Below are 12,286 nucleotides of genomic sequence, written 5' to 3' on the forward strand. Positions count from 1 at the left end.
CATAGAACAAGCAAGATAATTTTTCAAAGAATTTTTCAAACCTGTCAGTAAAACAACCGATTGTTAAGTCGAAACAACCGGTTGTTACATACTTTTATTGCATGAAGAGAGGCCATTCTATCAGATTCTGCAAAATAAGGAAATATTTTGTTCCCAGAGGTTTTATGAAATGGATTCCCAAAGGTTGTGAGGTTTCAAATGATAAAAATAAATCAAATGGACCCACATTTGTAAGAGGACCAAACCTTGTTGCTTGAATTCATGTTTATGCAGGGAATCTAGAAGAAAATGAGGCTCTAAGTCATCTGATCAGGTTCTTGAAAGGAAGAGATTAACACTGGAACTGAATCAATGTTATGTACCAATCCAAGTCTTTTCAAAAGTCAAAAGAAGTTTCTTGATCACAAACAAATGACTCATAGAAGGGACCTCATAAAAAGATAAGACCTTCCTTAACTATGCCTTTGATTTGTTAATTACTATCTCATGCTTAAAAACTCTTTCTCTGAATAATTACATCTGTTTTTGAATCATTCTCAGTCAATACTTGAAAAACTCAATCTGTCTAAAAGCTGTAGAAAAACAACCGATTGTTTCCTCAAAACAATTGATTGTTTCCTCTCTAGCAGCATTGTGAAAGAATGGATTTAATTTCTTTTTGAATTTTTTTGGTTGCAAATCTCAATTATGAAAGGATCTTGAGTCAATAAAGCTGTGTTGAAAGCCTGGTCATGTTCTAGAGGAAGTTACAACATGTCATAAAGGAATATATTCCAAAATCTTGAAAATTCAAGAGACTTTATGACTAGTCAAAGATCACATGTGATGACTATGTGGTTTTCTACTTTTTATGACGTTTTCTGTGTAGTTCTTGGTCAAGTCTTTTCTCTTTGAAGACTGAAACTCACTCACATCATTTAATTGCAGTAAGGTTCAGTATCTCTTTAAATTCTGGTGTAGTTGTTCTCTCTCACAAGAACAATCAATTGAGTCATCTCTTGCAACATCTCTTGCTCTCTTTGTGTGAGACCCTTTGCCTCTTTTTCTGCTATCATGGAGTCCACTCTTCCTACATCAAAGAGGATCAAAACAAGAGTTGTGAGGTCTGGAGGGAGACTTGAGGGCTGGTTTTCAGGGGATAATGAGCTCATTGAGAGATATCATTTTGAAACAAGCACAAAGGTGATCAACAACCCCAAAGTTGTTTCCTTTGATTGGCTGAAAAGTCAAAAGCTTGACAATGTGAGAAAGCTTCTAAAAGATCAGTTCCTGAGAAGATTCTTGGAGATGAAGGGAAACATATACCTTGATTTAATTCGGGTATTCTACACCAACCTTAAGTTTGAAGGAAACAACCTTGTTTCTCATGTGAAAGGTGTAGACATGGAGATTACCCATGATGTGTGGGTTGCAGTAACGGGTTTAAAATATGTTGGTCTAAGGACCAACAAGGGAAATCTTGGAGTAGTGGAGGATTTCAACAAAGTCCAATACTACAAGAGTTGCTTGAAGAATTAACAAGCCCAAGTGAGAACTTGTTCTGTTGGAGGCTTGAAGTTGGATGAAAGGGTGCTTGCTCTTATTGTAACTTGGATTCTAACTCCAAGGGGGAGCAACCATTCTGTCTTAACAGAAGAAGACCTTGTATACATCTACTGCATCATGAAGAAGATCAAGATCAACTGGATTCATATCATCAAAGAACATATGCAAAAATCCATGAGGTTAAGTGACTACCACTATCCCTATGCTGTTTTAATCTCTAAATTATTGCTCTATTTTGAAGTGAATCTTGAAGATGAGACCTCTGAGTTGGTTAAATCAACACAAGAAATGAATAATGGCTCTCTAAGCAAGATGGGATTCACCAAAATAAATGGAAAATGGGTGAGCAAAGATGGTGATCATGGTGGTTCATCAAGTGTTGCAGCTGTTGATTGGATGAAGAAGATCAAGCTGCTGATATGGATATTCACAATTAAGATCATCCTGCAACTAACTTTGAAGCTGGAACAAGTGCAGGACATCAAGTTGATGAGATGCCTTCTATGTCTTCTTTTGAAAGATACATGGTGAATAGGCTTGATGGCTTTGCCGAAAATCAAAGAAATCTCCATGATCTTTGTGTGACCAATTTCCAGAGCATTGACAACAGATTCAATAGCATGGATACTCGGTTTATGACCCTGGATGAACAAATTGAAGTTGTTCAGAACCAGATCTTTGAACTTTAGTATGGCAAGGATGATTGAAGGAAAATATTGGTTGAATGCTCGAAACAACCGATTGTTTTTGCCCTGTATCAGTTTAAGTGCTTTTGCTTTTAAATTATGTATAATCTGAAACAATTGCCTCTTTACCTCTTCTTATTGTCTATTTCTGAAGACAAATAGGGGGAGATTTTATGTTGTGTTGTCTTTTATTTTCTGCAAACTCTATGTTTTGTTTAAGTGAACTTTAATTCTGCTGCTTTGTTGCTGATATGCTGGTATTTTAATTCTGCTGATATGTTGTTTTTGATTTACTACTCTAACCTTCTATTAGAGATATTGTGCTTTGCTTAAACTTTGTTTAGCAGGAACTGCTTCAGAGTCAAACAAGTCCAACACAAGCAACCAGAGATTTGTCTTTATCAAATAGGGGGAGATTGTTGAATCAAGTGTGTTCAAGCTTTGAAGAATCCAAATCCTTTGTGTTTGATGGAAGGTTGGATGTGCTTGTTGTTGTTGAGGTGCTTTAGAATAGGATCTGGGGTAGATTATATTTGTAATCCCCTCTTTGTTGAATCTAAAACTTAAGTGTTTTCAAATCTTTTAAAATTAAAGTGTTTTTCAAACTAAGTGAAAAACAACCTGTTGTTTTATCGAAACAACCGATTGTTTTATACTTAGGTGTTTTTGAAAAAGTTTGAAAACAGTTTTGGATGGTTGACTTGCTGTCAAACCCAAACAACCGATTGATTCGCTATTTCAACCGATTGTTTGTTTGGATTCCTAACAGAAAACAGTTTTGGTTGTTAAAAGAGCTTTAATTGATTTCATAACTGAATACGCTCCTACTTTAAATGCTTTGATCAAGGTTTGAATACAATAAATAGTTTGTTAATGTTTTATAACAAACAACAAGACAAAAAAACATATTTGAGTTTTTCAAAGAGTTTTGAAGCATTTGAGTTTGAACTTGAGCTTTGGTTATTCAAGAGAGAAGTGGAATAGGATTACTCTATATTGATTTCAGTTGATTCTGTAACAGTGTAATTCGTTCTGTGATTTGTGTACATTCTGGTGTTGTAAAGTCAAGAAGGGTTGTGCTCTTGAGGTTGTCAAGATCAACATTCTTGGTGGTGTATGTGCTGAGCCAAAGGAAGTGTGTGTCTTGAGGGGATCAAGGTCACTTCTTTGGTGGTGTATGTATGTAATCTGGATTTGATTACCTAGTGGATTCCCCAGTGGGTTCTGGGAAACTGGATGTAGCTCTTGGGTTAAGAGTGAACCAGTATAAACTGTTTGTGCAATTCTCTCTTCCTTAAACTCTTTAATTTCAGTTGTTGTTATTTTACTGGTATAAACAACCGATTGTTTTTCTGTTGCTGTTTTGTTTTGAGCTTTGTTCTTGGCAAACTGAATTTCTAAATCTGGTTTCTTGCAAAGAATTTCATTCTATCCTAAAAAGTTTGCGAAAACCCCCTTTAAACCATTCATCCTCCCTCTAGTTTAAAGGCATACATTCTAACACCTAAGTCTCAGCATCCATGCATTCAATGTATACAAATATTATCTAATTCATTATAAAAAAAATCCAAATTGTCGAAGATCGGACATCCTAGGACTCAAAATCAACATATTGCATTCACAAATTAATTAAAAAAATGTAAAGAGTATTAAACACTAATAAAAAAAAGTAAAGAATATTAAAATACTAAAAAAAACTAAAAAATATTAAAACACTAATTTAAAAAAGTAAAAACTATTTTAAAACAATAATAAAAAATAAAGAATATTAAAACACTAACCTAGCAGGAAAAACTAGCGCGGGTGAATGAAGGCACGAGGGCGGCAGTGTGGAGGACTAGCGACACAGACGTCCACCAACGCAGAGGAGCAGCGGTGCGGCGTTCTTCAGTGTTTTTCTCACGATTGTAGTGGAGGAGGGAGAGAGGGAGGTGACGCACCCTAACGGTTGGGGCGCAGTGCGCGATGCGTTGATGGAGAACGCACGACGGGAGGGAGTGGCAGGGTTGAGTGGCGTTGGGCAGTAGAGAAGAGTGCGCAAGGGAGGCCGAGTTGAGTGTGCGGGGGAGGTGGGATGGAGGTTGTAGGGGCGGCGCGAGGGAGAGTGATGAGGAAGAAGAAGAAGTGGAGTGAGGAAAAAGATGAAGTGAGTTGGAAAGTGAGAGTGTAAAGGGAGTCTCGCCCGAATAAATAGGTTTTGTGTCTGACATATAACGACGGTTTAGAAGAGAACCGTCACAGATCACACAGAAATGCATATATAACGATGGTTCAGACGGGAACCGTCGTTAAAAATGACAAAAATGAAAAAAATTACAAAAATATCACCACCTCTTTCATTACAATAGTTCTTTATGAACCATCTTTATACGGGTCGTAAATTTCGTCTTTTAAACTAGTGTTGCTAATGTGTGTGAGATTAATTTTTTAGGCTCTATACACTTTAATGCACAACACACTTGTTGTATTCTCTACCCATCCTTCTTCTTCACAAACATTTAAGACTATAAGCAAATCTTTATATTATTGTAGTTACTGCAACTTGAGAGTAATTTTGTTTCGATTATAACCTGCTCATTTGTGACCCTACAAGTCATCAAAAGGCATACGTCTAACCATATATGAAGGTATAGTGACATGTTATATACATATGCTTAGGAGGGGAGACTTGGTCTGAATTTTTTTTAGGGGTTGAAAGGCAAATTTTTAAGTGTCACGGAAATTGTTTATGACTTTTTTTTTTTTTACATATGAAAACATTTCTAAAATGCTCTCATTTATTTATTTATTTATTTTGAAAAAGAAATATATATATATATATATATATATATATATATATATATATATATATATATATATATATATATATATATATATATATATACACGCGCGTATATAATACGTGAATTAAAGAAGTAACAAAGAATAGTTTTACGTTAGTCATGGAATTAATGAAGTATATACGTTCGTTTATTTAATAGTTGACAAACTGAAAATGAAAAGTATTTGGAGAATATACGTACATTTTGTCCTCGTATAGACTCCACCAACTACCATTTAATGTGTAAGCGTCTTGCAGTGTTGGCCTGCTACTGAATTATAGCTATTGTGGCAGATAAGGGTGTTAAAAAGGTTACTTTTGTACAAATTTATTATTAAGGTGAAATTCAAAAGGATCAAATTTAATTGAGTTTTTTTCAAGTTGATCTATATAAAACCAATTTAATTAAGATTGAATTGATTAAGTTTAGGACATGTGTTAGGCAAACAATTTAATAACTTTTATTCACGCATATAAAACTTTTAAATTGAATTCTAACATTAATATTTTTATATTTTATTATCATACCACGGGTTTTTCCATGTTCACTGAAAGGAGGGGAAAAATATTTCTTTAGAATAATTATCAATCAACGTTTTACAATAATATTTCGACAGAGTAATTAACAAGGCTGAAAAAGTAGTTTATGTCATAACATGCAAAAGTTTTCTCAAGTTTTCACACGTGTTACCATCGAGTACCTTAATCACAATGATTAAGGAATCAATAATAGAACTTTTCTGTTGGAAATTATGTTAAAAAAATGCTAAAAATTACGGTATTATACCATTATAATTTCTAAAAATCAATATTTAAATCCCTAACTAATGGTTACCACTTACATAAACAGGCATTTTAAACAGGAGTAAATTATGACAACAATCCTTAAAGTTTCATCGAATTTCTAGTGATCTTTTTCCACTCCTACTCCGACACTTTGACTCCTAAGAATTGCATTGCACAGTCTTAAAAAGAAAAAAGGTTGTATAAACATTAAAAAACCAAAGATCAGGGTGCAGTATCAAAAAATTGCAAAATATGTTGGCGTAATAAAACATTGAAGAACTAAATAAGGCAACTAATGAGTTTAGGACTAAACCCATCTGTTTCATGTTTTGCAGACCAACTGTTTCTCACGTACAAGCATGATTTGGAAACAGCATCAAATTTGTCCTCGGGAAAATCGCCATTGTCGGTTTCTTTTCCCTGTTTGAGGTGATCTAAATCTAAAACAATAATATGTTTTGTGTGAGATTAGAACATTTCACTTAACCTGGTGCAATAAAAATGAAGGACATGGAGGGAAGAGGCACAGCACTTTCCGGGTAAAGATATACATATATGATTTCAAAATGCTATCTAAAATCTATCTGTGGTTTTCCTTCCTGAAAAATTGGTATCCATGTGGGTGTATATCACAGGGAAAGCTGGAATTCCTAATTTGAACTAAACAGGGCTTGGTGCATTCTTGGAGCACCTTCTTCAATATTGCTGTGGTTTTTGGTTGCAAATAATAAGTATGAATTCTTCTAAAATCTACAGACTTCTGCTTCTTCTTATCCAGTCCTCTAATAACTGATGTGTTGGCTGGATCATCTCCTTCACCTTTTCACCATTTTTATAAATTTTAAAAGTTGGAACACTTCTTATGATCTCACTTTTTGCTATTGCAATACACTCCTCAGCGTCCACCTTCAATTAAATTTGAAAGAAAATTAGACAAATATGGCAATTATTTTAGGAAGTACAAAGAAAACACTTACTTGTGTACCTTAATAAATTTAACAGATGGATATCTAACACACAAGGTGTTTATAAATGGAGATATTTCCTCACATAGTTCGTTTGATGCCTCTTTGAAATAAACTACCAAAACAGCTGAAAAAATTCAGATTTTTGTTAAAAAGTTACCAATGAAGCAAGAAAATTGCAGAGTCAAAATATTTGTATAGTTACCAGCAGAAGCAATTGCAGCTTTAAATTTGTCTAATGCTGAGATTTCTTCAACTTCAATTCCAAACTTGGTACCATATATCACTAGCCGAGATTTTTCTAATGCTAACTGAGCCCGACGAAGAGACTCAGCAACTTCTTTGTCATTAGGGAGCTCGCGGTTTAAGGCTTCATAATCTTTAATAACATCTGCCCATCTTTCAAGCTGCAACATGATCATGCATCTTTAAAAACGACAATGAATCAACTTCAGAGAACAAAACATCAATGAACACACACACACACCCAACATGCACAGTACTAGTGGATTCACCTTTGAATTTGATGCAGCCCTACGGAAAAGAGCCTTGGTGTAATTTGGTTGAATGTTAAGAGCTTGGTTGCAGTCTTGAACCGATTGTTCCCACAGTCCACGTTTAGACCAACAAATTGCCCTATTGCAATATAGAACATAGTTGGAGTTGTCATACTTGAGGCCCTCACCATAAGCAGAACAAGCTTCAGAAAACTTGCCAGAGCTGAAAAGATCATTGCCCCTTGAACGAGCTCTTGCCACCATTTTCACAACATTTACAATCCGACCAACTTCAACATTATTGTAATCCAACGTGCTAGCCTTTTCAGCTGCCACAACAGCATTCTCAAACCTGCAACAATCCATCATTCATTCCTCACTCAAAAGTTTTATTTAGCTTAGGATTTCAACTCTAAGGTGTTCAGTGTTTACCTCCCCAAGGCCATCTCAACCTGAGCAGACACAAAAGGAACATAGGCTTCACCAACCATACCAAAGAACTTGGTTTGAGAACATGCTGCAGGAAAGCCTTCAAACTTCGGAATGTTCAAGAGACTGGATTCAGCATCCTCAAGTTGATGCAGTTTTAAATAAGCTTCTGCCTTGCAAGCGAAAATCTGAAAGCAAAAGTCCAACAAGTTAGTCCAATCCAATACAAATTGTCATAAACCAACTATCCTAAGAGCTTAAAGCTATCAAGTAAAGACACAAGAATGATTTTATACTTGATCGTAGATACTCAAATACCATACCACAAACCAAGAGCCGGTTTGACTCTATACTCACTTTTCGATTTTGAAGACTGTCGTCTAGAATAACTTTACAGCTCTTGCTGATCAATCTCTCATCCAAAATCTAAAATAACTTCTAAACCTATTTTGAAAACTAGAAACAGTTTTTGAAATCAGAAACCAATCACAACTTCACTATTATAAAACTTTAAGCTATTAAGCGAAGACACGCCATTAATTTTATAAGACTTCTCCAACATAATAAACCATGGTAAAATAAAAACTTGAGGCTACCTGCGGGGAAAAATCTGCTCCAACGGCAATGGCAGCCTCTGATTCCCTAAGCACCCTCTTCCAATCACCAAATTTCCGGGAATCTGCGCATCGATTCACATGCTTCTCCAACAACAACAGCTTCTGCTCCTCGGACTGATCCTCTTGAATCCCTGCCAGACATAAATGGCGCCGCGAATTCTCAACCTGCCCAAACCTAAACCAATTCCAATTCCAATTCCAATCTCAACAAAACCAAACCCAAACACAAACTCAAATCCAAATCCAAAATTTCATTGCATTCATTACCTTACATAAAGAGAGGCAAGCCTCTTGTGAGCTCTAGCATAAGCAGGGTCCAATTTCACAGCCTCGTGGCACTCTCTGGCGGCCTCGCCAAGCCTCCCCAGCGCCGTGAGCGCCGCAGCGCGGTTGCTCCGGCACGCCGCGTTCCCAGGCGAGATGGCCACGGCGCGATCGTACAATGCCAAAGCCTCCGCAAAGTTCCCGCTTCTGTACAGCTCGTTCCCTACCCTCTTCACCTCCTCGGGATCGGACCCGCCGAGCGCCCGCTTCACTGTGAGCGGGGACGCGGCTGCGGGCACAGCCACGGGCACGGGATAGGTGCCGGAGCCACCACGCATTATGCTTCCACGACCATAGTTCACTGTGCCGGAGCCAAGCACGTCTGTCCGGTTGGGTCCCCGGGAGGGCAGAAGCGGTTTGAGGATCTTTCCTGAAGGACAAATGTTCCCGGTCGGAATCAGAGAGGAGCAGCCAGAGTAGATTAACGGAGCTCCGGCTGATACCGATCTCCGGTGGCCGGGACGGGAAACCTGAGAACCCGGATCAAGACGTTTTGATTCGAGAGTGGGATTTTGTTGGTGTTGGTGCAGAGTGTTGGACATTGTTGTTGTGCTTCTATGTTTGTGTGTTTTTCTTCTTTGTTTTTTAAGGTTGTTTTTTGTTATATATGAGATTGAAAAAAAAGCTTGAAGAGAATGGTTGTTGTTAGGTTACAGGAATGGGATGGAATATGTATTGTGTGTTTGCTTTGGTTTGGTTTGGAGTGGAGAGAAGAGTTTTTGAGAGGGATACTGTAAATGGTAAAGTGTAGGAGCTTCCAGTTTTTCTCCATTTAGAATCAACTTTCCTTCTTTGTCACTATTTAACTTTCTCTCTCTACTCTCTAGATTCTCTCACCCTTTTCCTTCAACATCATCATTTCATCCATGCAAAGTGCTCCTTTATTTACCCTGAAATATTTATTATTTTTATCATCACTTTATAACTTTATTCTTTTATAAATTACAGCAAAAGGTTAAGTCAAAGTATTACAATAAATATTGTTTATAATAGATTACACTAAACACTCTTAAAATCTCCTCAAATTACATTTTTTTACTATCAAAATTATTTTTTATTGAAAAGTATATTGTGATAATTTTCAAAACACATTAAAGAAAATTGTTGTAACATTTTCAAAATAAGTAAGAAAAACTAAAAGGAACATAAAAAAGAGAAACATAAAGTTTCAATTGAATTTTACTCCTAGAGTGTTTTTGTTGTATAGGAAAGTATTGATAAAGATAGTAATGGGATACTTTTTTTCCTTATATTTGGTTCTAATTTTACAAATTTAATTTCACCATTAAAAAGTTAACACTCAGATGCAGTTGTTTAATTTTGAAAAAAAAATATATAAATAATCATGTTAGTAACAATATTCATTTTTATAAAAAATATTAATTATTTAAAAAGAATATATAATTACTTAAAAATATAATATTTATAATAACTCAAAGTTTAATCGTACAAAAACTTAAAATTAGTTATGTCTATATATATATATATATATATTATCTTAGGAGACTTCACCTTTAAATTTAATGTCTTACGAATTTTTATTATACATAGATATATTTAAATGAATATTTTCATAAATCTCTATAGAAAAAAAAATTATCTTTTATAAATTAAAATTAATTTATGTACTAGTTAAAAAAATTTTAAAAAACATGTAAAAAGACTTTATTTTTTAAATTAGTTTGTATAACTTATATTATTCCTTTATTTATAAACTTGACTATAAGTCCCTGGAAACACATTTAAATTATTATTTCAACCATAAGTTTTGGTACATAACTTCAATTTATTATGTGAATGTTTCTTTGATTATATTCTCTTATATTTGTAATTAGAACATATAATTTGAAAAAGGAGACTCCCGTCTATTTATTTTCTAATTTTTTAAGTATTTTTTATTTTTTAACAAAGAAATTATTTTTAAAAACAATACTAAAACTTAAAATAAAATTATTTTTTTAAAAAAATTATAATAGAGGTCACTAAAATCATGACTTAGAAAAATCAAATTAAATGATTCTGTTTAATAATGTAACTTTAAGGAATAAAAAAGATTTAAAAAGTTACTAACGACTACAAAAGTTTTAAAAAAAAATAGTTTGAAATTCAACTTTGACAATAATTTGTTTAATTTAAATTATATATAAGAAAGGAAAACATTAAATTATATCCATATCTTCTACTAAATATAACATTATTTAATATCTTTTAATTAGTTTTTATTTCTTTTTCAAAATCATATATATAGTTTAATATTAATCTAAAAGTATTTAATACATTATTTATATAAATCAAAATCAAAGTAAAGTATATGATTTAAAATATAAATTATTTTCTTATTTTTATTAAATTTTAATAATAGTTTATATAAATAATCTTAATTATATAAATTATAATTTAAAAATGAAATCAATATATTTTATTTTTTTATATAAAATCATTAACAATTTAATATTTAATAAAAGTTATGCCTGTGCTGATTAATTTAATTTATGTATATGGTAAAATATAATTTTTTATACAAAATTTAGATTTAAAATACAACTATATTCATCCATTTTGTAAAATACATTTATTTGTATTTTTTAAAATTATCTCCAAATGAAAGAGAGACATTGAAATCATTAATGACTATGGATGAGATGATATGTATTAAGACCATATCTAAATAAGAGAAAAATAAATATGTTTTGAAAATGTCAATTTCTTTAAAAAAATTATTAAATGTTTTATGGAATGAAAAATTTATATGACTGCATATCTACACATAATAATGATCTAGTATACCATTAAGTGAATATATAACTGATGTGAAATTTTGAAGATATAATACAACAAAAAGATGATATCATATAGTTGTAATTTTATTGATACATTAAAACTATATTATAACATACAAAATATAAAAATATATATAATTGAAAATTTTATAATATAAAATAGTATCTTACAAATTTTAAAATATTAATACAATTATAACATGTAGAGAAAATTATAAACATACAACATTTATTTACAAATAAAAAACTATATTAATCATCTTTGTTTATGATATAGTAATTATTTTGATTAAAATATATGTATATGCATATACATATTATAATAACTATTTTAATTAATTTAGTTAAAAATGAATACTATTATAATCAGTTTAATTATTATCATTTAGTCTTTTATAAAACAGAAAGAAAATAAAATAATTTATCAGCATTTCAGAAAGTTAAATAAATGATTCAAGTGTTTTCATTATGATATTGATATCACTCTTCTCCACATAAATAAGGAATATCAACAGATAAATAAGGAATATCAAGTATATGTATAGAATGGTGGTTGAGCTTTGACCAATAATTTTATAAGTAAATAAAATAAAATTCATTTTTATTTATGTTTATGAAGAGATAAAAAAAACCCAAAAGACATAATTATTATAAAATAAAATATTAAAAATTTATAAAGTCATCCTTATTAAATTCATATTAAAATAGATAAAATAGTATGTTAAAGATGTACATAAATGTAAGAATTTCAGTGTTTATGAACTAAAAAGATTATATGTAACAAATCTAAATAAAAAAACTAAAGTAATTCACCTTTAGATATACTACTAATGGCA

The 12,286-nt window shown here is 32.5% G+C and overlaps 1 protein-coding gene across 1 annotated transcript; it reads right to left on the bottom strand.

Moving 5' to 3' along the window:
* Nucleotides 1–6,122: 6,122 nt before the first annotated feature.
* LOC137835399 (inactive TPR repeat-containing thioredoxin TTL3-like) lies at nucleotides 6,123–9,571 on the bottom strand. The gene is made up of 7 exons (XM_068643883.1): nucleotides 8,614–9,571; nucleotides 8,326–8,521; nucleotides 7,733–7,917; nucleotides 7,319–7,652; nucleotides 7,009–7,210; nucleotides 6,824–6,930; nucleotides 6,123–6,744 (listed from the first exon to the last, which is right to left on the bottom strand). Exons 1-7 carry the CDS (start codon nucleotides 9,210–9,212, stop codon nucleotides 6,589–6,591), a joined length of 1,779 nt encoding a protein of 592 aa, XP_068499984.1. The 5' UTR covers nucleotides 9,213–9,571; the 3' UTR covers nucleotides 6,123–6,588.
* Nucleotides 9,572–12,286: the final 2,715 nt, after the last annotated feature.

This window comes from Phaseolus vulgaris, chromosome 5 (genome assembly GCF_000499845.2).
Source record: "Phaseolus vulgaris cultivar G19833 chromosome 5, P. vulgaris v2.0, whole genome shotgun sequence".
NCBI lineage: Eukaryota > Viridiplantae > Streptophyta > Magnoliopsida > Fabales > Fabaceae > Phaseolus > Phaseolus vulgaris.